Source organism: Dermochelys coriacea, chromosome 11 (assembly GCF_009764565.3).
Source record: "Dermochelys coriacea isolate rDerCor1 chromosome 11, rDerCor1.pri.v4, whole genome shotgun sequence".
Lineage (NCBI taxonomy): Eukaryota > Metazoa > Chordata > Testudines > Dermochelyidae > Dermochelys > Dermochelys coriacea.
In genome coordinates this window covers 11,029,712-11,057,299 of record NC_050078.2, presented here as the reverse complement: position 1 = coordinate 11,057,299, position 27,588 = coordinate 11,029,712, and the positions used below count along the sequence as shown (strand labels likewise).

General features: G+C 42.4%; 1 protein-coding gene across 1 annotated transcript in view; it reads right to left on the bottom strand.

The window, feature by feature from the left end:
• The window catches only part of PDIA5 (protein disulfide isomerase family A member 5), a 126,896-nt gene that overhangs the window by 31,088 nt on the left and 68,220 nt on the right, over positions 1-27,588 (bottom strand). The window contains exons 12-14 of the mRNA XM_038422140.2: positions 9,202-9,272; positions 7,009-7,172; positions 4,787-4,917 (exon numbers count right to left, since the gene is read on the bottom strand). Coding sequence (XP_038278068.1) covers positions 4,787-4,917; positions 7,009-7,172; positions 9,202-9,272 — 366 coding nt within the window. The remainder of the gene's footprint in view (positions 1-4,786; positions 4,918-7,008; positions 7,173-9,201; positions 9,273-27,588) is intronic.

Here is a 27,588-nt window from a genome sequence, read left to right as displayed (position 1 = left end):
CAGATGAGACGAAACTGGGACATTTCCATTTGGGGGGTTGGGGACTTGGGGGGGGAGGGGGAGAAGGGGTATAATTGGTGCAGGTAATAAGGCAGGAGGCTGATCTTTGTTTCCAGCAAAGTCTGTGGGGGAAAATTAACGTGTGCCTGTTGCAGACTTCAGTGTCCCACACAATATCAATGAGATGGATACAGAAATACAGGAAATAACTGATCTAATCTATACAAAGCCGTGTTCCCATCTGATTTCTTACCACTATGCATAAGCAGACTGAGGTGTTCCTGGCCTAGCTAGTGACAATGCCTCTCAGTCAGGGTATATCTTAATAAGGACCCTGCGGCCTGAAAAGAGTGTTTCTACCTCCGCCAGGAGAAGGACCTAATGCCATGCCTCCCAACCCCAACCTACAACAATATTAAGACCCATTTTGTTTTAACCAAGATTCAAACCCCACCCAAAAAATTCTTCAGAGATAGATTTCACATTCTAACTCACCCGTACCACAAAAAAGAACAATGCAAGTTTGGGGAAACTTTAGGAGATGAGCAAAAGCCAAAGAAGAGATTAACGTCCTAACTATACGTATAGAGGCTGCCGAGTTCCGATTAGTTCTATATAAATCCCTTTCATAGAAGTGTGTGGTCCCTAACAATGTTTTTATTCTGGGTCATCTTTGCATAACCTCTGTGGGTTACACTGCAATAATACTAAGGAATCAACCTCACCAGCAGACAATCATTTCAAGTTAAATTGAAGTTTCTCCGCTGATTAGTAAAGCAAACTGAAAATCAGCTCTCAGCAGTGAAATATCTATTAAAAATGTCCATTCTGTGAACCCTGTTGAGCCCTACAAATTGAAGCCACTTGTAAAGTTAATAGTGTTGGCAACGACCATCCTTACAAGCCACTAAAGAAAACAGTGAACCTTTTTTCTTATTATTACTTCTTGTTTCAGCTGATAGGACATATTTGTTAAAGTGTTTGTCCTGGTTCTTTTTAAGAAGAGAAATCAAATTGGCCTGGGAAAAACCAAACCCTTGCACTAAAACTGACCAATAAAGAAAAATCCCAAAGAACTAAGTCAATTCCATCACAATCCAACCCCATTCCCAATCTGGTTGATTCCTTCGTATAAAAGTCTTTTTGGAGGTAGATTTTGACCTCCATGATAATCCACAAAGAAATGTGTTTCCATGCTACTTTTTGTTTCTTAAACAACAATATTTCAGTTGGAAAGAAAATAAATGTGGGTTGGGTTTATCTTTCCTTTTGGAAACTCTTTCGTACTTGAAGAAAACCCTTAATAGAAATCCTAACTAGAAGAAAATACCAGAACACTACCATCAGTAATAAACCTTATAATGCATTCTTGTCTGATTCGCTGGGAGTTACCCAGTGAAACATTCCAAACTGAGATGATACTCTATTGCAATTTGTTTGCCCTTTGTGGCTCTGACAGCTAATCAACAGCTGATTTTTATTGTGCAGAGTTTACTGTGCAACAGTAGGGGTATGTTAATTCTAACAAATTTTGGTACAGCCAACTGGCTGCTGAAAAGGTCTGCAGCCATAATCCCATTTGTCAGCATACAGAACCATACTGCTCTGGGTTGGATCTGCTTAGTACCAAGATGAAGACCAGTGAAAACCTAGCTTCAACAAGTAGCATTGTTTATATAGTGGGTGCTGCTCTTCCACGGAGTCAGCACTGACTAATAGCCCAATATAAATTAGGACTCATTACACTGCTAGACGTGCCATCTTTTGGATGAAACGTAAAACCAAGGCCTTTACCACTCAAGGCAGCGTGATTCAAAGTCCACTGAGGTCAATGGGAGTCTCTCTCTTGACTTCAAGGGGCTTTGGTACATATTCAAAGTCACTGAAGATCCTATGGTACTTTTTGCAAGCACAAAGGTGTTAGCCTCTATGTCCTGGCCAAATTCTTGATGGGGAAAGTTATGTGCTGCCCACCTAAATTCCCACTGTAGATTGGGTTTGGTTCAGTATGCCTTAGCTCCTGTTTTAAACTACTGTGAAGGGCTGCACTGTGCTGTTCAAACACAGCCACATTCCAACCCCACAAGTGGCTGTATTTCTGTGGGGTGAAGGGATTCTTAGATACATTAAGTGCTTTGGGTTATAAGATGCTATATAAATGCAAGCAATTATTTTGAAAAGGATAAAAGGTAGGAAATGACTGTGGCCTTTGCCTAAAGGTTTATTTGTCGTACTGAAGGCTTTAGAAAGGTCAGAACATTCAACCTACTGTTTTAGATCTAAAACCTAAATCATGTAAGAGGTTCACAATTCTTACAAAAAAAAATTTTAAAAAAAGACAAGCTCCTTCATAGGGCACTCACTGAATACAGTAACACACTGCAGAACTGCACTGACCTAGGATGCGGTGCTGAATGGAGAAAGAAAATTATTTGCTCTAACGAGGCCTGGCAATTTTAGCAGTGCTCTTTCTGCACTAAAATAAGCACGTTAACATTAATTAGCAAGCATAAGCACAGAGAAGTCCCATGACTGAGGAAATGGTAAACAAAAGATAATCTATCAAATTTAGCAGAAGGCACATTGTCAGTGCAGAAAAGCAGCGAACTCCGTATAAGATGATTTGTACTGTTCTGTTTCCTTAATAATTATCTTGCTGCAACCACAGATTTAAAATATTCATCAGTTCTTTCCTACCAGGCCTGACTAAAAGCAGACTTGCTGCATGTGTGTGTGTACCCTCCCCCCACCACATGCACACAGACACACATTAAGCAAAAACAAATCTGCTGAAATACTGTACACCCTGAACATGGGAAACTGTAATGGAAATTCAGTCCCTCTTGACTGTAAGTCATAAAAAGCCCCGTGAGGATATTTAACAAACACCAATCTATCCTCTACGCAGATAGACTCACATACAGATAGACACCCAAAGGTGTGTTGTAAAACTACATCTAAAGAGTAATCCAGCCGCACCAAACAGCACTGAGTTTAGCCAACCCATTAATGCACGTAGGGCCGGATTGCGATACCCTTACTCACAATGAGATTAGTACCTTATTTCATACTTAGCCCTGTTGACTTCAGTGGGACTACATATGGTGTAAGGTACTATCCAACACGAGTAAGAGGATCAGTAAATACCACATGCTTTTGACCACTGGAGTTGCATATTAATGAGTCTCTAAACCAACCCCTTAGTGACTTATGAAGAATAAAATATTTTAAATGCATGCTTTTAAATAGTTTTTATTTAAATTTTGTTAAAATGACCTAAAGATAAGCAAATCTCACACACAGAGTGTGGCCTGGGGGAAGAAAAAGATCTCTTCCCTCCATGGATGTTGTTCACACTGGGAAGCTAGGGTAAAATGAACTAGCTGGAGAGAACAATGGCATATCCCTTACTTTTACTATTACATGTATTTGCTTTTAAAATAAAATTTCATTCTTAATCAATAGGGATCCATGTATCAGTAATTCTTGGCACAAGGGCAATTTTTAGTCAATGGGCAGTGGGAATTAGAGTTGAAAAAGGATTCAATCTCTTTCTCCTTTCTTTTACAACCTCCCAGGAATTCCCTTCTCTCTGCGTCCCACATCCAGCAGGGCTTCATGGGAGCCCAGAATGCATTTATGTTTAATTTTCTTACAGCAAAGCAAAATAAGGAGCTTTTTTCCTGCCTGATTTCTCAAAAACAGCCTCCAGTTGTGTGGGAACAAATCTGATTGAGATAATTACATATATAAATGCTATCAATTAATTGCAGAGACAGTCATCTTATGGTACAGAATTTTGCATACAAAATTTGGTGGGAGCATGGTCAGGGCCCTTTTAAAACAAATCAGGCCATAGATATTAAATAACGGACTCCCCCCAACACAAACCAAAACACCTGCCCAAGACTAAAAGCTGAATGGCGTCCAGCCACCTCTGGACTAATACTGACAATGGAAGGGATGACTGTTGATTTAAGTAACACAATGCAAATCAGAAAGAAGGCCAAGCACCAGTGCTGGCTGGAAACATTTCTAGCACTGAACATATTTGAAAAAGAGTCATTTCAAATAGTGAGAAAAACTGGCTTCTCTCCCTACCCTGCACATCTGATTTACAAAGGGCCTGATGCAAATCTCAATGGAAAGACTCCCTTTGACTTCTAAAGGGAGCTGATTGGAGCTCATTTATATGTAAATGAGATAATCTGGTGATGAAGTTGTTAAAGTTGGACTCTCGTTCCAGGCAGGGATTAAAATGAGGGCTTAGATTACTCCTGAATTGGTTCCATCAGAATTTAGATTTGGACTACCAAGGGATTGATTCACCCCTGCATTACTCCATTGATTTCCCTGGAGGTACCATGGCAAATAAACTGGAGTAACATACTAAGGAGCATACTAACGTATCCATCACTATAATATAAGGAATCACATTTTGTTATGCAGGCCATAAAATGAAGCAGAGGAAAATAAATGCACTTTGTTTGTTCATCTGCCTCCTTTGCGATCCCTTGTAGTAGTCAGTCAGTCTCTGGATTAAAGCTGTAGGCTGTTTCTCCCATCCTGCCCCCCCTACAGATTCATAGCATATATTAGGGAGGGTCTCAAGCAACTAAGTCAGAATGAGATATGAACTACAAACTTAGGATGTTCAGACCTGGAGGTTTGTTTCAGGTCTATATCTAAATTAACAACTGTTTACAAAAGTATATACAAAGCACAGGATTTCAGAAGCTACAAGGGACACAAAAGCTATATGATAAACAGAGACACAAATACTCACATGGGGCATAGAACATGACAAGGGCATGCTTCTTCTTCTTTAAAGACTCCCTGAAGTCTTCTCCATCTAGGTGGATAACACTCGTTAGCTTTTCTTCCCAAGCTGGTTCAGGTGGAGGTGGTGCTTGTGGGCTAGAGGAGAAGAAAAAACAATGGATCTCTTAGATCTTTTTAGAAGCATGCAAAGAGGCCTTATGGCTCAGTCATCTATTGCTTTGAGGAAATGGTGGTAGAGGATCCTTATGGCTATTTGTGCTGTAGAAAAATGCACTTAGCATTTCCATTGCCAGGAAAAACAAGAGTTAATTTTCAGAAATCAGTAAAAATGTGATTCTGAACATGACTGGTTCAATATAGGAAAACCTTTATTTCAGCAAAGATGTCACAGAGTGGACTTTTGCTCCAGAACCATTCAAAATGACTGTGGGAATTTATAGTTCTGAAACAAAGGTCAGGCTGAAATAAAGGTTTCCTGATTTGCTCTAGTCACACCAGTACGGCTGTGTTTATAGGCGTGCATATAGAACATTAGGATACAGCAGGTGGAATCAAAAGGCAATTGACATACATCAACCACACCCGCTAAAGCAAACAATGTACTGTATATCACCATAATGTAAACTTGTTGTCAAGTCTTTCAAGACGACTGGGAAATACAAAATTCTAAAAATGAAATCAGGATACAATAATCAACACAAACCCATTTCGGAGGGTAGGGAGTAAATGAACTGCAATATTTGAATAAAGAGAATTTCATACATCAACTGTGACTGCATATAGTGTCCAGCTAACGGCAATCCTGTACCTGGAGAGTACCCCTAGAAAGCTCTTGCTATTTACCACCTCATGGAAATGTCTCAAGACTCATTCCTGCTGTATCTTAAATAAGTGATTACTTATATAAAATCATCAGCGTGAAGGCATATTATCAAGACCTTCATTTGTCACCGCAGTATTAAATTACAGTTTCCACACTTTCCTGTCATTTTGAATGGCACTGTTTTAAATACAGTCAGATGTATAAAACAAATGAAAACTCTACATTTTAATTCCATTCAAGGTCATTCGCTAGACACCAACCATATTTCCATCACTACTGAGTCGCCCAGTAGCATGCTAACAAAGAAATCAGGATACCTGAGGGCCAGATCCTCAGCTGATGTAAACTGTCATAGTTCTACAGACTTCAAAGGAGCTATGACAATATATCCCAGCTCAACCTCTGGCCACTGGATACTGTATCTGGCAGTGGTTTGGAGAGCGTCCAGTGATTACAGCAGGAAGAGGGAGTCTGTATTCCCTCACGGTCACAGACTGTGTATGTGAACTTGGTCAAATCACAATCTTGCTACCCCCCAGTGCATCCCAGTGTAAAACTTACTTTCCACATAACAGTCTTGTGAAACCAAATTAATCATTTGATGCAAGACATTTAGAGAGATTTGCATGCCCAACACAATAAAAATGCCAAGTATTATTAACCAAACTCTTCCGTTCAAAAGTCAAGATTGGATGCCTCATTTCACAATTAGATGGTGAAAGCACAACTTCAGCAAATAATCACAAAATACAGATGAAATCTCTTTCTGTGGCACAATATAGCCAACAGAGTAAACACAAAGTTTCTGAGAAAAGAAACTCTGTATGTCAAAAAATATATTCTTTATATTTTTCTTCCAAAACAATGATTAGAGACAATTACATCAACAATTCTTCCCTCTTGGAGCTACATTCTTCTCAACATGCATTCAACCTACATCTGTATGTTTTACTGCAACTCGTAAGAAAGATGCCATTTTTGATGGTCAGAAATTACTTCAGAAAGAAAAAAGTACAGATACAACAATTTGGCTGCTAAACAAGGAAAACTACTGGCTAACAGAAAGAGGGTTCAGCAAATTTGATCTTATTTGTTTGAGCCACTGTTAGCCCCCCCTTCCCCCCCGAGAGAGGCTTAGGAGATATTTTAAATATATTTAATTTTGGGAAAGAATTACTGAGACACGTATTAAAAAAAACCCATAGCAAACAAAGGATTTTGTATATTAAAAAAATATAATGAACACCTCTTTGTGTGGCTTTCAGTACTTTCAATTTGTTTTTTATTTGAAAGGGATTTAAGTAGGAGATTAATCTCAGTTTAAGATTTACTTTTTCACAAAAGCAATCTTCAGCGGCTAATAGCCAGAAATCTGGATGAAATCTCCAACTCATACAACTTACTTTTGCAGCCAGTCAATGATCTTCTTCTTAGTTCTGAGTTGCGGCAGAGTGTACTTCTCCTCTCCATCCTGAAAGTACTTCAGTGTAGGGAACCCTGAGATGTGAAATCTTTCCGCCACAGCTTTGTTGACAGTAGCATCAACAGCTGCAAGGACACCAGGACTCTGAAACAGAGAAAGCTAACTGCAAACCATGGCATCACACTCACTCTTAGCCAGGAGATGGTACAGATTCAGAGGCACCCATATGGGTTTAGACTCCAAATGCAAACTACATGTATACTGAAAAACACAGCTGGCTCTACATATCACTGTGAAGAGATGGATATATTTTACCAGGTCATACAGTCAAAGTAACATAAGACCTTGCAGTTCAGCCTAATGCACACACCCAGCTTCAGGTGCCTAGCTGAACACTTACCAGATGTATTGTGGTCAGCGGTGGGGGGACAAATGGGAGGAATTCTCCCTTCCAGGCTGAGTGGCTGTGAAGCCATTCAGACAAAGCTACTTCAGTCCAATTGCTTTAGAGGCCATCCACAGCCCTCATATGCCCTGGCCACAGGAGAGCTGAGGACGACGACCAGAGGACACATGCATCAGCAGATCCTCTGGTCCTGCCTCATCCCAGCCTGTGCAACCTGGCTCTGCCCTGTGCCAGCGCAGCCCACTTGCACAACTCATCCCCACATCCAGCACAGTGGGACTGTCTTGGTTCTATTGCTAAGCATGGCCACATGGGGGAGCAGGATTTTCCCTTTACCACATAAAATTATTAAATATGGGTGACCTTGATATACTCTCTACCCTTCAATTACCCACCCTCAGAACCCTCTCTCCACCCCACCTGCCTTTTGCCCAGTCCCACATCTCATCTTGGATGCCCTCCCACCAACTGAGAAGCAGCATGGAGCAAACTGAGTTCCTGATCCAAACCCCTCCCACCGAAATCTCCTGTCCGCTGTTGCTGAAAATTCCAATTTCCTACTCCCCTCCCCAACCTGTCATTATGGTGCCAAGATGCTCCCCTCCCTTTTCCTCCTAACCCGCAGGCAGTTGTTTTTTCCCTTACGACATCGCTACAAACCTACCCTGTTGTCTCCAGTCCTCCCACTAACTCGCTGTCCATTCCTTGGTCAGTGCTTGCTTCCAGTTCTGCAATCCTGCCTCTTCTATATGGCCTCCCATACTTCCTCCTGCACCCTTCCAATCGATACCGAATGCTGCTGGTAAATTAACCACTCTAACCATGTCACTACACTCTCTGAAGCCCTCCTCTGGCTTCTTTTCACATTCTGCATCAACTTCAAGCCCCCATCTCACTTTTAAGTGTCTGCATCATCCTATCCTACATCTATTCCCCCACTGCCTCCTACCTCCTCCCCCCTCTGCATAAAACCTCCTAAATGCCCCTTTCACATCCTCCTCCCATTCTAATCTTCATGCCTTCTCCCCTCAGGTCTTCCACTGCAACTCCAATACATTCTTGTGCCAAATAACCACTCTTCATTCAGATTCCCCCTTAACTGACTCTCCTTTATTTGGAAGGGCTTGATGGGCTTCATGGAAGGGAGATTACTGAAGAAGGACCAACTGTGCTTTGAGACAAGACTGTTGTCTCCGAGGCATTGAGTGGCTGAACTGCAATGACCATCTCTTTCATTCCTGTACGGCCTATGCCATGACTGTGCTGAATCAACAACCGTGATCATCATCATCACTGGGTCCGAGATTCTCCTCTTATTTACACTGATGTACAGTGGAATGACACCAGTGTAAAATCAATGTATGCAAGAGGAGAAACAAGCCTGTTAAATTTTTACATCTACACCATAAACGAAACCTCACGTCTTCTTAATTTGCATTTAGCATGAGGCCTTTAATTAATTGGAAAATAAACATTTCCACATTATATTTGGGTTTGATCATATTGTGTATAAATAAGGCCCTACCGCAGAATATATAATCACTTGGCAATTTTGTTTTCACTCAAGACAGAATGTTCTTGCTAACGCTTTGGCAAGGCTCATGCATTACCGATGAGACTGTACTTTGGAAGCACATCATGGAGGGCCCTGTGGGAGGATGAGAACAGCTAAAATTGTGGCAGAGAGGGATGGAAAAGTCATTTATATTACTTCTGGTATTTATCATGGATTATTTGAAAAGGGGAAAATAAAGGAAATTAGTTTACATCACTGGCTCCGTGCAGCATCTCTGCGGCTGTCTCATACTCTGGCTTCATTTTCTTACAGTGCCCGCACCCTGCCAGAGAAAACCCAAATTAAACTCTACATTACGCAATGATGTTAACAGTTGGATTTAGAGTTTCACTAAAAACAAAGAATCACTCCACGGTTAGTCATTGCCCCATCCAGCCACTATCAATGTCCAGAACCATGTAGTGGAGACTTACTCAAATTCAGAACGTGTTTCATTTGTAAAGCTTCAGCAATATTTAGGATCATTTCCAAAATGGTCACTAGAATTTAGATTGTTTAAACAAATGCAATGGATACATTCTGCAGGATTCTGGAAATGAATCAGAAGTACAGAACACACAGTATCTGTCAAGCCACTGACATGCAGTGTAGCCTTGGTCAAGTCACTCAACCTCTCTTGCCTCAATTTTCAAATTCTTACTTAGAGAAATGATGTACCAGGGTAACTTCATCGGTAAAATCGGTCTTATGCTGGTGCATTTTAAATTAGCAATTTAATCTGGATTACACTGCAGTGATACAAGTCCCACTTTAAGCTGGTGCAAACTCCTAATGTAGGCTGGCTTCCCCAGTATAATCACTTCCATGTAATTACACCAACACATATATTCTTAATGAAGGCAAGGCCTGTAAAATGGAGATAAAAGGTACTTCCTGTGTGAAGTTATTATTTATTATTTTATTACTGTAGCTCCTAGGAGCCCTACTCATGGACCCAGGACCCCGTTCTGCTACGTGCTGTATAAACACAGAACTCAGAGCCATCCAGATCGATAGATGAAAAGTCTCACCTGAAGAATCGTTATCATAACATAGGACAAAGGCGCGTTATGTTCGGGTGTTCAGACAAACTCATTTTCACCTAAGCAATTTGTTTAAAGCTGCTTTTTAACAGTACAAGCCCTTCCACAGCCTCCATGCAGGTTGAGCGCCCAGCCAGGACAAGAAAGCTCAGCCCTGGGCATCTGTAGTTGGAGTCCTATATACAACCCTTCAGAATGGCCCACTTCATTGCACTCCCATAACTCTTTCCATTCCCCCCAGAACAGGCAAACACAGAGTAGGTTCCCTCTGGCCGGGGGAAAAGCAGAATAGGGTTGGCCCACCATTTGTCAAGGGGCGAGAGCTTGAAAGCACTAGAACTGGTTTACAGCTTTAAACTGGCAGAAACCCTGAAGGCGGTTAATGTACTGTGCTGCAAAAGGGATGTATTGCATTTAGATACCTGGTGGGGATCAAATCCCTACAGGTGCTTTATTTCCCCCCTAGGTTGCTGTCAGTCATTTGTTCTCCTCCTTTGCTTGTTGCTGTAATAGGCACTCAAAGGCCCTGTCTTTACTGGGCTTTGAATACCATATTTGAGAACAGGGCTTGATGTCCATTTCATTACGGCTCCAGCAAAAGTGGTTTTCTAGGCTGTGTAGGCAGCACCGGGGCTATTTTTAAACCATTGTCAAAGAGTGCACTGAGACGAAGCAGGGCCAGCTGAAGCCCAGTGGAGGGATTCTGGAGGAAAGAGTCAAAACCAGAGCAGTCATGGACCTAAGCTTGAACATGTTGTTAAAACCTGGCCAGATACCCGTGTTTGCACCCATTACAGATGGAACTGTGGTTACATTAGGTTCAAAGCCCATCACAGACAGGACCTAAATCACAACATTATGGCGTAACATCTATGAAACAATTAGGTACAGCCCCAACTGCTATAGTTGATACCAGGAGACACTTTCAATGTGAGTAAAACAAAGTTTTAAAGCCATTAAAATGGCAGAATCAGATTGGTCTTGCTACTGAAACTCCTTGCCTTGGGAGCTACAAAAGCTTTTGCAGTCAGAAGAGCAGAAGCCTTGAGCTTGGAACCAGATGTGATCCACTAAGAGGTGAAATTCTATTCAGAAAGAAGCTGGAATAGCCTAAAGAGTTACTGTCTTAGCACCGCAGTCACCGCTCATCCCGTTTTTAAGAGTATGCAAAAAGCTTGTGCGATGATTTATTTGCCACTGCAGAAATTCTGCAGTCACCCAGCTTTCTGGGAGGGACTGACAGTTCCCACTGACATAGATTTGAATTGATTCATTTAACCTTTTCTGAGTAGGGAACTTCATTCATTTTGTGTTATTCCCCTGTGTAAATAAAGAGCACTTTGAATCACAGCTGAGATGCACTTTTGTATTAAGTGTATATTGACATGAGGTGTCATTAAAAGCAAAAGACAACACAAGGAAAGTGACCTATCCAGTCCCAGAAGAGGAAGAGGGGTCACAATCAAGTGTAAGGATGTCTTGATACCTGGTGCAAAAACTCCGTCGGCATCTCCCCTGGCTGAGGCTATTGGGAATATTTGAGACACGGGAGAGAGTAGGACTGTAGATAAGTGAGAATAAGGATAACTGGGAGCCTTAGGGTATGTCTACACTGCAAAACACACACACACACACACACACACACACACACACACACACCATGGCAGACAGTCTCAGTGCCTGTGTCAATTGACTCAGGCTCGCACTATGGCACTAAAAATAGCCGTCAACATTCCTGCTTGGGCTGGACCCTGGCTCTCACACTCAGCAACGGCGGTAGGTGCTCGGAACCCTGTCTCCAGCCTGAGCAGGAATGTCTACACTGCTGTTTTATAGCCCCATCGCACGAGCCCTGTGAGCCTGAGTCAGTTGACCCAGGCACTGAGACACGCTGCCACAGGATTTATTTTTTGCAGTGTAGACGTACCCTTAGACTCATCACAGGAAAAGAGGAACTCCTGAGGAAGTGAAAATTAGTGATGCTCACCCCACAGCAGGAAAACCAGACCTGGGCTCTGTAGATTTGCAGAATCATCTTCGGCAAATGACTTGACATTTCTGCGCCTCAGAGCTTCCTCCACCTATTACATGGACATCTTACCTAGTCTGCAGGGCTTAAGAGAGGTGAAATGCTTTGAGCCACTGCAGTGAAATGTGATACATTAAACAAGTGTAAATTATTAATATTCCATACTGAAAAGAGAGAGGGATCTAAACTTTAAAAACAAGCTACAAAAAAATCAAGTACTATACATACTGTTTAAAACAAGTCCTTGCAAATGGTTTTAAAATACCTGCATCATAAATATAAAGGGAAGGGTAAACACCTTTAAAATCCCTCCTGGCCAGAGGAAAAATCCTTTCACCTGTAAAGGGTTAAGAAGCTAGGATAACCTCGCTGGCACCTGACCACAATGACCAATGAGAAGACAAGATACTTTCAAAGCTGGAGGGAGGGAAAAACAAAGGGTCTGGGTCTGTCTGTGTGATGCTTTTGCCGGGGACAGAACAGGAACGGAGTCTTAGAACTTAGTAAGTAATCTAGCTAGATATGCGTTAGATTATGATTTCTTTAAATGGCTGAGAAATTAGACTGTGCTGAATAGAATGAATATTCTTGTCTTTGTGTCTTTCTTGTAACTTAAGGTTTTGCCTAGAGGGATTCTCTATGTTTTGAATCTAATTACCCTGTAAGGTATTTTCCATCCTGATTTTACAAAGGTGATTCTTTTTACCTTTTCTTATATTAAAATTCTTCTTGTAAGAAATTGAATGCTTTTTTCATTGTTCTTAAGATCCAAGGGTTTGGATCTGTGGTCACCTATGCAAATTGGTGAGGATTTTTATCAAGCCTTTCCCAGGCAGGGGGGTGCAAGGTTTTGGTGAGGATTTTGGGGGGAATACGTTCCCAAACAACGTTTTCCCAGTAAACCCAGTCGAACGTTTGATGGTGACAGTGGAAGTCCAAGGGAAAAGGGTAAAATAGTTTGTACCTTGGGGAAGTTTTAACCTAAGCTGGTAAAAGTAAGCTTAGGAGGTTTTCATGCAGGTCCCCACATCTGTACCCTAGAGTTCAGAGTGGGGAAGGAACCTTGACAACCTGCATGAACAGAGTTCCAGTTTCCTTATTTATAATTTATGTTCTCAACCGACCTAAGTAACCAAGGGAATAAACAACTTCTTCCTCCAATGCAGTTCCTGTTAATCAGGAATCAGAAGGCTCAATGACAACAGCCAGAATCATGTTGTTCAATGTCCTCTGTATCATTCCAGGGCAGAGAAAGCATAGGGATTGGGCATAAAAACTGCAACAATCAGGAACCCAAAACCCCACTGTCGGGCAGATAAGACTGTAACTTGGCACATTCCAATTGCTCGCAGTTGAAAGCACTTTCAGATACAAAACGGTGGGATGATACTAATTTGGAAGAGGTAGAAGTATATCGACAAAGGGATGGATTACTAAGAAACTTACATCATCAGTGAGCAACTGAACATTTCCATACTACCTAGGTTCTGCTCCAGTCCAGGAAACCACAGTTGCAAACAGAACAAACAAGCAGGCTTGTAGGTATAGGACGGAGCTTTTATCACAGACAGCACACTGAAGAATTTTGCAGACATATGCCTAAATTGGCGGCAGCTGTGAGGTCCACCTTTGAAGACGCTGTTATCAACGTTTCAGTCTTCTTGTGATAGCAACAGAGGACGGTGCTCTGTGAGCTCTCTTCAAAATAGAATAAAAGCACCTTAGAGCAGCGGTTCTCAAATGGTGGGTCAGGACCCCAATGTGGGTTGCGACCCCATTTTAATCATTAGACTTGCTGGGACCCAGGGCTGAAACTGAATCCCGAGTTCCACCACCACCCAGGGCAGCAGGGTTTGTGCTGCGAATCCCTTTCACCCCACCCAGGGGGACAGGGCTCAGGATCCGAAACCCCCCACCCCAGGGGTTATATAGAAACTTTATTGTCAGAAGGGAGGGTCACTGTGCAATGAAATTTGAGAACCCCTGCCTTAAAGCCTCAGGGGCCAGATCTTCCTCCTGTGTAAATCCATGTGCCTCTAATGAAACCAAACCAGCCATGCCAATTACTCTTGGGGGAATTTTATGCCATTGCACAAGTGCAGAATTCATGTGTCCTGCAGATTTTTTTTTCCCCGCAGAAAATACATTCTGACAGAAAGGCTCTGCAGTTACGCCTTTTTCCCACCAGGGGCTGCTGTGGTGCCAGACCAGAGGCAGCTGGCTCACCACTCATAGCACTCAGCAACTGATAGGGAGAGCAGAGGCTGAGTTTATCACAGTGCCTAGCCTGCGGGGCCAGGTGAAGAGGCCTGGGATATGGAGGGGGAGACAGAGAGGGTTAAAAGGGCTGCCTGGCAGGGTCACACAGACTAGGGTTCAGAAGGGCTATTGAGGGGTACAGAATGGAGCAGGGGTGCAGAGCTACAAGGAGGCAGGGGTGGCTGAGTGGGGGTGCAGAGATGCATGGGGATGAGGGAGAATGGGTGGATGAATGGGGATCTAGAGACAATGGGGGAAGAGGAGGACAAAGACACATGGGAACAAGGGGAGGCTGCGTTGAGCTGCTGGAACACATGGGGATGGGGGGTTGGGGTGGCTGAGTGGGAGTGTAGGGACACTAGGGGGACGGGGAGGGTACAGGGACACATGGCGCAGCTGAATGGGGATAAAGAAATACATGGGGACAGGGGGTGCCTCAGTGGGGGTGCAGGGACACATGGGGACGGGGCAGATGTCCCTTATTGAGTGGGAGAGACTAGGGATCAGCCAGGGTTTGCATGGGGGAGGCTCCGCAATTCTCCCTCCAGCCCCCCCCAAAAAAGGTTCCATATTTACTTACACACACACACACACACACACACACACACACACACCAACCCTCCAGACTGAGCCCCCAGGCTCCTTCCCAGCAATTACTTCTCACTCTCATCTCTTCCATTACCCTGGACTCCCCCTTTGCAGTGCTTCTGAGGGGTGCAGGAAATACGTTTCTGTACTGTAGTTTAAATGAATTATTACTCCAAGTTCTGTATTAATTTGCCTAGTAAGGAATCTATTTGTCAAAAAACATTTCCTGTATTTTTTTTGTTGTCTGTATTGTTACAGAAATACTTGCTGACAAATATTTTGCCATAAATTACCAAAAAATTGAAACTGGTGTGACTACATTGTGTTATTTTGACAAATAAAAATAAGCAGAATTTTGCAGAGTTTTAAAATATTGTACACAGAATTTGTAATTTTTTGGTGCAGAATTCCCCCAGGAATAGCCAATTCACGCCACCTGAGGATTTGGCCCCATGAGGCTAAGGGACAGACTGGCTCTGATTCACCACTGTGTTACTGCATCTTCATACCAATGTAGCTCACCACCGTAAAACTGGAGTCATGCAGCATGGACCGAGGCATGGATACAATTCTATGCAATGAAACTATCTATTCTGCTACCTGGCTGAACTGACCTGTAATGAAAAATCTAAGTCACCGTTATTAGCTGTGCGTTATCTGATAGAACAATCTCGCCTTTAAAATAAAAATTAATCATGGATGCACTACAGAGATGGCAACGTTCATATTCTACAACAACTGCTGCAATTATCAAACACATCTCCAAGTGGAGTAAAATGCTTTCTACATGTAAAGATCGGAGGTACCTGAATTTTAGCCTTCAGCTAATAATAGATTAAAATAAAAGACCAAAAGCCCAGCAGGGAACATGCTAAGCTTTACAGGATACTGAATCAGATGGATAATTAGTCTGTTCCAATGCTGCAGGTCTTAACTCAAATTCACCAATGCCCAGTACTGCACTCTCCTCCCTCTTCCATACATACATGCCCTCCTACACAGTAAACCCAACCCTGTGGTCTAGAGCGCAAGAGATCAGGAATGGAAACTGAATAGACCTTTTACATGGCAGTGTAGATCTTTAACTAAAAAGAATTCCTTCCCTCCCCCAAATAAACTGCACTATTATTTATTATACGTGACACCTGGTACCATTAAAAAGACACAAAACTACAGACAGTCTATTGCAGCAAATTGTTTTCAAAACCACTGCTAAAAACATATACATTTCTACCCCTGAAAACTCACAGTTCTGCCTATAGAAGACATGCAGCAAACCAATTATCCAACAACCAAGCTACTGCATAGGCAGTCTTACTGCTGCCCCCAGAATACAAATATCATTGCTTCTCCATGGCATTTAGTTATGGTTAGTTTCTCTCAAGTTAAGGCTATATAAATATCACTATTTTGATCACAGCCTCTCATTTCCACACAGCATTGTCTGAGGTTGTCAAGAGAAGGCAGGTACACGACAAGCAAGAGATAAAGATCACCACCAACCTCCAGTTGATTGAGAACAAGCAATTGCCAATTTGCAGAACCCTAGACACCAATTAAATTGTGAATAAAGATTCTAAAGAATCATTATAAAATTCCTTCTATTGACAAGCTATTCAGACAACATTAGCATTTATCAATATTCATTAGAACGTGCCATTTCTGCATTCCCCTATGGCTGCATACTACAAATATTTCTGTTAGCCTAATGGGAAAAGAGAGGTTACTCGCCCTGTGCAATGAGTGTAGTTCTAGAGATGTGTGTCCCTATGGGTGCTCCACTTCATGTGCACATATGCCCCATATCCTGTCTATCAGATCCAGGCTTTATCAGGCCATGTGGCCAAACCATCCCCAGTTCCTTCTCCATCACCAAGTCTCAGAAGAATACTCTGAAGCAGAGGGGAAGGAGGGTGAATAGTGGAGCACCCATCGCGACACAGCTCTGAGAACTACAGTTACTGCACAGGGTGAGTAACCCCTCCTTCTTCAAGTAGTGTTCCTGTGAATGCTCCACTTCAAGTGACTCCTGAGCAGTATCCACATAAGGAGGAAGGAGCTGCAGAATCAAGTCCAAAAGAGAGGAAAGAATTGCATTGCCATTTGCCGCATCAGATCTAGAGGGTCGATCAAGGCATAGCGCTCTATTAAGTTCTCAGCAACTGAAAACATGGGATTGAACTGGTATGCGACTCTGACTGTGGCAACCACTGCTGCTTTGGCTTTAATACCCTAAACTTGATATATCATTATCATCGCCGCAGAAGGAGGGGAAATATAGTTGAACTGAAGGTCAAGAATTGGATTTCCTTTCCTCTTACGAGCATTATGGTGTGCCTAAAGGCACAAAAATCTTGCAGATAGCAGAAAGATTCATGATTGTTTTTAGAAAGTTAATCCAAAAGTTTTGCTAAATTGACTTACATTTAAAAAAATGGGCTCAGGTGATCACTGTCTTCTGTGGAAGAAATCAGATAAAACTAGAGAGTTTTATTCAATGCTTCTGTCAGAAATCCTTTGTGTATTCACCCATTTTCACAGTTACAGCATCAGAGCTAAATTCACCCAGGGTAGATCCTTGCAAAGGAAAACTCCCAAGTGGGAGGGGCAGGTGCAGAAGGAGGTAACAAATTCCACCCCATTGGTCAGGACAGCTCAACACAGAGGTGGTACTGGGGAACAGAAGGCTTAGTCAGAGCTCCTTCTGCAGATCACATTCATAGAATTTAAGCCAGAACGGCGCATGATCATCATCTAGCCTTACCTCCCACAGAACTCAGGTCATGTACTTTCACCAAGTGACTCCTGCAACAAACTCAAAGCTTCTGGTTTACCTACAGCCTATCTTATCAAACTAATCTTGATTTAAAAAGACTTCAAGCAATGGAAATCTACCACATCCCTCAGCAAGTTGTTCCAATGGTCAATTACCCTCATTGTTTAAAAAAATTGTGTCTTATTTCTATTCTGAATGCATCTTACTGTAGCTTCCAGACATTGATCTTGCTATGCCAGATCCTTTACATCCCTAGTCTCAATTTTTTGAGGTCACATGGTGTGCCCCAGGGAAATTAAACAGATTCCCAATCTGTGAGAAGTGTTGATAGAGGTTGGTACCACAAACTTCCCTCTCTCCGAGATGCACTTTGTTCATAAGTCATAAAATGATTTTCCCCCCAACTGCCAGCCCTGCAAACACAAAACTTGTCTCGGGGGGGAGGTTAAGTTGTATTCTTCCTGACTGTTATACCACCAGCACCAGGACAGATTCTTCATTTAGGATTTAGCTACAACATAACACTACCGAAACAGAGTTCAGGCCAGATAGCAAAAAGTAATGTAACTCGCTGAAATTTTAAGGGGAGTTTAAGGGAGCAGAACATCATAATCCAAGATGCAGTTTGCTCAGGACATCAGGGTTAACATCCTGTAGCAGGACAACAGGTTCTGGACCTTGTATAAAAATGTGGCATTCCTCAGAATTATCCTGATGTCAGCAGTTTGACCCCTGTAAGTGGGACTGGATCCTCTCTCAGAGGCTGAGGGAACTAGGGTGTGCGACACAGAGGTCCTAAAGGGAAAACTCTAAGAGAAGCCAAGCTTGGAGAGAAATTAGAGTGATGTTGATGTTGGATTTGTGTTGTTACCAACAAAGGCAAACTCCAGGAAGGGGGCAAGTTTGAACTTTATGCGGACTGTGTATTTTCTGTTTAAATTCAGAGCAGGGTGGGAACTCCACCTGTGTACACACACACACACACACACACTATTAGAAAAAGTGCTGTGGGATACTTACTAACCAAAAGTGAACAGTCAGATATCTCTTCCAGAAACCATCACCTTACCCACACACTCTCCCCAACATCATATTGAGGTACTGGTTCATTACTAAGTCAGAAGAAAGAGTAACACCATCACCAAGTCATCCCTTGGAGGTGGCCCCATCCAACTACTGACCTGGTCCATCCCCCTTTGATCAGAATCTCTGGGAGGATTACAGCAGAAAGATGGTAGGCAGGATGGCAGGTCAAAGAGAATCCAGATCATTCCTCTACAGCTGTAGATCCTCTCGGTGCTAACAGGGTTTTTGTCAGCAAAACTAGTAAATACATGTCTCAAACACCCAGGGAGCAGATATATGGAGGAAGAAGGTACCATTTTGATGGTCAGTTCCCTGATTACTTTACAAGGTTGGCAGGCCAAGTTCCCTATTTGCAGAGGACAACAGAAAATTGAGCAAAACCACACAGTATTTAGGAAAATGAACTTAAACAAACAAACAAACAAAAAAAGTCAACCTCCCCGCCCTCCCCCCCCCACTGATTAGAAGGTTTGTCTAATCTAACCAGAGATTGTTCTTAAATTCAGTCTAGAGGAAATGATGCAAGGCCCAGAAAAAACAGAGAGTGGCTCTAGCATCAAGCAATGAGAGATTCTTAGCTATCATGTGGCACAGATACTATAGGGGAGCTTATGGACTAGAAATTATGCACCTTATATCAAGCTAATTGGTTCTATATTCTGGGCAAGGGAGGGAATTCGTTCAAAATGAAATAAACAAATGGCTGCTTTAACGGTAAGAAATGATTTAATAGGTTAATTAGTCATTAGAAGCAAGCAAAATAAGGCTACAGACCACGATTCTTTCCCAGAAGAAGTCTCCCAGGCCTGCAATGACCAAAGGCTGTTAGAGAGAAGTTTCAACATCACCAAAAAACAACACTACAACCACCACCACCAAACCCATCATCATAAACGCACCCTCATTGTCTATCCCAGCAGCAAGGCCAAGAAAAATGAAATAGTTCTGAACCCTTTAAGGTGGTTGTGACACTCTGTACCTCAAATTAGCACTCTGGAACCCCCTTATTCACCAATGATTATGATAGGTTTTGTAAAACACATGCCTTGTGAGGTATCGTTTTAAAAGTCTTGATCTGTTCAACCTTAATATCCTGTTGGAATGTATGTACTATAATTGTATGTGAAGTTATGAGGTACTGCTATATGTATTACTGAAATATGTTGGGAGACTGGGAGACACCCCCAGCTGGCCTTTCAGTAGCAACAAAGGAGCAAAAAGAAAAGGAGTACTGGTGGCACCTTAAAGACTAACAAATTTATTTGAGCATAAGCTTTCGTGAGCTATCGGATGAAGTGAGCTGTAGCTCACGAAAGCTTATGCTCAAATAAATTTGTTAGTCTCTAAGGTGCCACAAGTACTCCTTTTCTTTTTGCGAATACAGACTAACACGACTGCTACTCTGAAACAAAGGAGCAGTTATCACTAGCCAGACAGGTGTTAATAGCCCATCAAGAAGAATCCACGATCACAGAGGCTTCTCCTCAGAGAAAGCATGTATGCAATCCACATCACAGCAAGCTTTCTAGCAGCTGGAAGAGTATAGAAAAGAGAGACAATGACATCATCACTTGACCTGTCCTCTCCTCCTCTCCCACAATCTCAACACCTGGAAGACAGACTTTGAACTAGGGAGATTGGTCCCAGGCTGGAAGGGACCTTCCAGATGAACTGTGAGCTGCCTGTAATGTCTGTTAGGGTGACAGACTCCTTAATTCAAATCTTACTTAGTTTGTTAAAGTCAGAATTTAGACTGCGTTTCTATTTTTATTTCTTAGGTAACCAATTTTGATCTCCATGTCTGCTACTTATAATCACTTAAAATCTCTCTCTGTAGTTAACAAATCTGTTTTATAATTTTACCTAAAACAGCGTGTTTTTGGTTGAAGTGGTTGGGGAATCTCAGCTCAGATTACGAAAGCTCATTTATGTCCACTTTTCTTTGTAGAAGTGGCGAACTTATTAATGAGCTTGTACTGTCCAAGGGGATCTCGACCTATAAGATAGTATATTTCTCGGGTGCAAGGCTGGGAGCTGGGGTGATTTTCTGGTGCCTTTGTAGTATCTAAGCACCTTGCAATCTTTTGGACTGTATTTATCCTTGTGATCCCCGGGAGGTAAGGAAAGTACTCTTATCCTCATTTTAGAGAAGAGAAAACAAGGCACAGATAGGTTGAGGGACTTGTCCAAGGACATAGAGAAAGATTGTGGCAGAGCTAGAAAATTAAACCTGGGTCTAAGTCCCAGACTATCCCTAACAGTGGACAAACCTTCCTCTAGTCACATCAGTGTGCCCTGGGAGCACTCAACAGATAAATCCCTTACTGTTATACAACTGATAAAGGTTATGTACAGAAGAGAGACCATGGACTGTCTTTGATGCCCTGGTCCTTTTAATTAGCCACCCAAGTTTTACTGCACAACTTGGTGCACAAACTTCCTCGTGGCTGGACTTTACAAAAACTAGACAAGCCATTTACAAAACACACTTTGCTTCTCTACAAAAGAAAAAGGACACTAAGCTATCTAAACTACTATATGTCACAAGGGGCCACAACAATGGTTCCCGTAACCCACCCAGCAATATTGTTAATCTATCTAACTATACTCTTAGCCCAGCAGAAGAATCTGTCCTATCTCGGGGCCTCTCCTTTTGCCCCTCCACCCCCACGAACATGATACAGTTCTGTGGTGACCTAGAATCCTATTTTCGACGTCTCAGACTCAAGGAATATTTCCAACACACCTCTGACCAACATATTAACCCACAGAGACCTTCCTGCCAACACTACAAAAAGAAGGATTCTGGGTGGACTCCTCCTGAAGGTCGAAACAGCAGCCTGGATTTCTACATAGACTGCTTCCGCCGACGTGCACGAGCTGAAATTGTGGAAAAGCAGCATCGCTTACCCCATAACCTCAGCCATGCAGAACACAGTGCCATCCAGAGCCTCAGAAACAACTCTGACATCATAATCAAAAAGGCTGACAAAGGAGGTGCTGTCGTCATCATGAATAGGTCGGAGTATGAACAAGAGGCTACTAGGCAGCTCTCCAACATCACTTTCTACAAGCCATTACCCTCTGATCCCACTGAGAGTTACCAAAAGAAACTACAGCATTTCCTCAAGAAACTCCCTGAAAAAGCACAAGAACAAATCCGCACAGACACACCCCTGGAGTCCCGACCTGGGGTATTCTATCTGCTACCCAAGATCCATAAACCTGGAAATCCTGGACGCCCCATCATCTCAGGCATTGGCACCCTGACAGCAGGATTGTCTGGCTATGTAGACTCCCTCCTCAGGCCCTTCGTTACCAGCACTCCCAGCTATCTTCGAGACACCACTGACTTCCTGAGGAAACTACAGTTCATTGGTGATCTTCCTAAAAACACCATCCTAGCCACTATGGATGTAGAAGCCCTCTACACCAACATTCCACACAAAGATGGACTACAAGCCGTCAGGAACAGTATCCCCGATATTGTCACGGCTAACCTGGTGGCTGAACTTTGTGACTTTGTCCTCACGCATAACTATTTCACATTTGGGGACAATGTATACCTTCAAATCAGCGGCACTGCGATGGGTACCCGCATGGCCCCACAGTATGCCAACATTTTTATGGCTGACTTAGAACAACACTTCCTCAGCTCTCGTCCCCTAATGCCCCTACTCTACTTGCGCTACATTGATGACATCTTCATCATCTGGACCCATGGAAAAGAAGCTCTTGAGGAATTCCACCATGATTTCAACAATTTCCATCCCACCATCAACCTCAGCCTGGACCAGTCCACGCAAGAGATCCACTTCCTGGACACTACGGTGCTAATAAGCGATGGTCACATAAACACCACCCTATATCGGAAACCTACTGACCGCTATTCCTACCTACATGCCTCTAGCTTTCATCCAGATCATACCACTCGATCCATTGTCTACAGCCAAGCGCTACGATATAACCGCATTTGCTCCAACCCCTCAGACAGAGACAAACACCTACAAGATCTCTATCATGCATTCCTACAACTACAATACCCACCTGCTGAAGTGAAGAAACAGATTGACAGAGCCAGAAGAGTACCCAGAAGTTACCTACTACAGGACAGGCCCAACAAAGAAAACAACAGAACGCCACTAGCCATCACCTTCAGCCCCCAACTAAAACCTCTCCAACGCATCATCAAGGATCTACAACCTATCCTGAAGGACGACCCGTCACTCTCACAGATCTTGGGAGACAGACCAGTCCTTGCTTACAGACATCCCCCCAATCTGAAGCCAATACTCACCAGCAACCACACACCACACAACAGAACCACTAACCCAGGAACCTATCCTTGCAACAAAGCCCGTTGCCAACTCTGTCCACATATCTATTCAGGGGACACCATCATAGGGCCTAATCACATCAGCCACACTATCAGAGGCTCCTTCACCTGCGCATCTACCAATGTGATATATGCCATCATGTGCCAGCAATGCCCCTCTGCCATGTACATTGGCCAAACTGGACAGTCTCTACGTAAAAGAATGAATGGACACAAATCAGACGTCAAGAATTATAACATTCAAAAACCAGTTGGAGAACACTTCAATCTCTCTGGTCACTCGATCACAGACCTAAGAGTGGCTATACTTCAACAAAAAAGCTTCAAAAACAGACTCCAACGAGAGACTGCTGAATTGGAATTAATTTGCAAACTGGATACAATTAATTTAGGCTTGAATAGAGACTGGGAATGGATGAGTCATTACACAAAGTAAAACTATTTCCCCATGGTATTTCTCCCTCCCACCCCACCCCCCACTGTTCCTCTGATATTCTTGTTAACTGCTGGAATTAGCCTACCTTGCTTGTCACCATGAAAGGTTTTCCTCCTTTCCCCCCCCTGCTGCTGGTGATGGCTTATCTTAAGTGATCACTCTCCTTCCAGTGTGTATGATAAACCCATTGTTTCATGTTCTCTGTGTGTGTGTGTATATATAAATCTCTCCTCTGTTTTTTCCACCAAATGCATCTGATGAGGTGAGCTGTAGCTCACGAAAGCTTATGCTCTAATAAATTTGTTAGTCTCTAAGGTGCCACAAGTACTCCTTTTCTTTTTACAACGTTCTGACTCTTATTTACATGATCTATCGCTATAAACTCACATTGATTTTTTTATCACCACAATCCCACCTACATTTTTCAAGAGCTCAAAAAAATCAATAGCAGGATTTTCATTTTACAGGTTAATGGTATTACTGCATTTTCAGGGACGCCTGTTCTAATGCATGTGAATAACTGCTGTCCTAAAAGTTGGTGCTGTAATTAGTTTGATAGATATGATAGTGAATTGTCGACTGTGTATTCTGCTCCCTTGGATTTCTTTTGTTGTTAGTTTTAAAAACTCTGCAATATCAAGCACTTCATATTTCTAATTAAACACCCTTTGAAACATTTTGTTCGTGTACTGTTTGTATTTTCTAAGGGGGCCTATCCTGATCCTACTGAAATCAGTGGCAAAACCTCAATTGGCTTCACTGAGAGTAGGATAAGGGCCCAAGACTGTAGCTGAACCATTTACGCTGTAGTTGAAGAGAGTCTATGAACTTCTGCTGTACAGTAGCACCTTTCTCAGGGGTTTAGAATTCACATGAAAAAAATGGAGATGAAAGCTGACATACTGAATTATTTGCCAGAGGGAACGTTTTAATATATATTCCATAAAAAGCAATGCTTGAAAAGGACATTAAGGTTATTATGTAGTTAGGCACTCAAAAGTCAAGAAATGGCAAAATTAAGATGTTCGCTTCCCTTTCATCTACCAATCAGTTTCTTATACCAGCACTCCCCACCGTAGTTTCTTAATGTCCTTGTGCATTTGCATTATGATTCAAACTAAGTAATTTTGTCATTTCCAGACTGAGGAGTGTTTCACTTTGCAATTTAGAGGAGTCAACATGACTTTTGTAAAGGGAAAATTATGCCTCACTAATCTATTGGAGTTCTTTGAGGGGGTTAACAGACATGTGGATAAGGGTGATCAAATGCACTATATATTGACTGGGACTTTCAGAGAGCCTTTGTCAAGGTTCCACACCAAAGGTTCTTAAGCAAGCAAGGCAATCGTGGAATAAAAGGGAAGGTCCTCTCAGGGATCAGCAAATGATTAAAAGATAGGAAACAAAGAATAGGAATAAATGGTCAGTTTTCACATGGACAGAGATAAAGAGAAGGGTCTCCCAAATGCTGTTCAACATATTCATAAATGAGCTGGAAAACAGAGTAAACAGTGAGGTCACAAAGTTTGCAGATGATTCAGAATTACTCAAGATAGTTAAGTCCAAAGCTGAAGAGTTATAAAAAGCTCTCACAAAACTGGGTAACTGGGCAAGAAAACAGCAGATGAAATTCTATGTTGATAAATGCAAAGTAATGCACACTGGAAAATATAATCCCAACTATACATATAAAATGATGGGGTCTAACTTAGTTGTTATCACTCAAGGAAGAGAGCTTCGAGTCACTGTGGATAGTTCTCTGACAACATCTGCTCAACGTGCAGCAGCCATCAAAAAAGCGAACAGTGTTAGGAACCATTAGACAAGGGATAGATAAGACAGAAAATATCATAATGTCACTATATAAATCCATAGTATGCCCACACCTTGAGTATTACATGCAGTTCCAGTCGCCCCAGCTCAAAAAAAAAAAAAAGATAAATTAGAACTGGAAAAAGTACAGAGAAGGGCAACACAAATGATGAGGGGGATGGAACAGCTGCCATATGAGGAGAGATTAAAAAGATGGAACTGTTCATCTTGGAAAAGAGACGACTAAGGGGGGATATAATAGAGGTCTATAAAATCATGACTGGTGTGGAGAAAGTGAATAGGGAAGTGTTATTTACCCTTTCAGATGACACAAGAACCAGGGGTGACCCAATGAGATTAATAGGCTGCAGGTTTAAAACAAACAGAAGGAGGTACTTCTTCACACAACACAGTCAACCTGTGGAACTTGTTGCCAGAGGGTGTTGTGAAGGCAAAAAGTATAACTGAGTTAAAAAAATAATTAAATAAGCTCAGGGAGAAAAGATCCCTCAATGGCTATTAGCCAAGATGCTTAGAAACGCAATCCCATGGTCTGGGCATCCTAAACCTCTAAACTGCTAGAAGCTGGGACTGGATGACAGGGGATGGATCACTAGATAAATTGCCCTGTTCTATTCATTCCCTCTGAAGCATCTGGCATCAGCCACTCATGAAAGACTGAAACCTGGGCTAGGTGGACCATCGGTCTTACCCACTATGACTGTTCTTATGATGTTATTTAAACAAGTTTTATGGATGGAAGTTCTCTTTTTCTTCTTCCTTTTTTCCCTTTTGAAATACATAGAAAGTCCCATCCCGTTTCCAAAGCCTTGTGAGATCTGCCCCGTTTCTACCCCCACCCCCCGTTGCCCCCAGGATTCACATAGTACAAGGCAGGAGATGCACAGTAAATAAGGTGATGGTCCAGAGAAACCTTACCTTGTTCAAGGCTTCATCCAATTCTCAATGAAGGCAATGGGAGCCTTTCCATTGACTTCAATGGGAGGTGGCTCAATCCCTCAGTGAATACTTTCTAAAGTGTGCATCATTCCACACACCTTTTCAGTCAGTGGGCTCAGATGTACCCTTATCTAGTGGACATGGGGTGATGCCCTCTTACAAGATATGCAGACAACAAGGCAAGGCTCTTGTGAATGCCTGCCTCATTCACTACAAACAATTATTTTACTCCAGTAATTTATTTTACTCTGTGGCTAAAGTACCAGGGACAATACATCTTCGTTTCTCTCTCTTATGTGATTGAAGTTAAACAACATTATATTTGGTAAAATGTATTAATCGTGTGTAAAATCCAATGTTCAAAGACTGAATTTCACCAGGAAACTCAAAAGGGACTTTCCCTGAATGAGGGAGATTTCCCTGCCAAATTTCAGCTTCAAGTTCCTGCCATATCAAGCGATGGAAATATTATTTATATAATGGAGAAAATGAACCTTTGCCCCTTCTTAGCTCACTTAATGAGCTTATCTATCCCCAACCCATACACTCATCTTCAGGCAGAAACCAAGCCTGGAAAACATCAGCCTCAGAGTTTAAATTTTCTGAAAGCTATGAATGACTGAAAACAGGTAATACAAATAAACTCCAGGTAAAAAAAACCTCCCCATCCTACACTGCAGAAAATATGCCTCTGTAACTGACCTCCCTGATGGCCAAAGTATCTGAAGTCTCTGTGTTTGAACGCCACATCAGGCATCACTTTATTTAACTGATCCTATTTGGACCAACAGGGACACTTGAACTCATGACCTTCACAACTAAAAAGAATGAATCTTTACTATCGGAGCTAATGGACTAGTCCTCCTAGCTGGAAGTAGCAATGGACTCCAACTGCTTATGCAGGCCAGCCACTAGAGGGGGACAAAAGATCACACTCTCCCACCACGGGTTATGTATACAGTTTGGAAAGGTCTCCCACTGCTCTCTGTTTTGCCCTTATTAGTGAATTTAATGCTGGTGACAACTGCCACATGGAAGTTCTGTACTTAGCCACCGCATGAGACCAACATGGGAATGCTCCTTGAAGGATTTTCAAAGTAAATTCTCAAGTGCACAGACATGTCATCCCTCAAGAAGGGTCCTTTTTACCTGCTCTTCATACAGAAATTAACAAAATATCTAAAACAAAAATCTGTTTGCTCCCTCACCTGTGCACCAAACTGCACTAATTTAGAACAAAACCGCTGGCCTGCTGCTCGTCCGGATCAAATCAC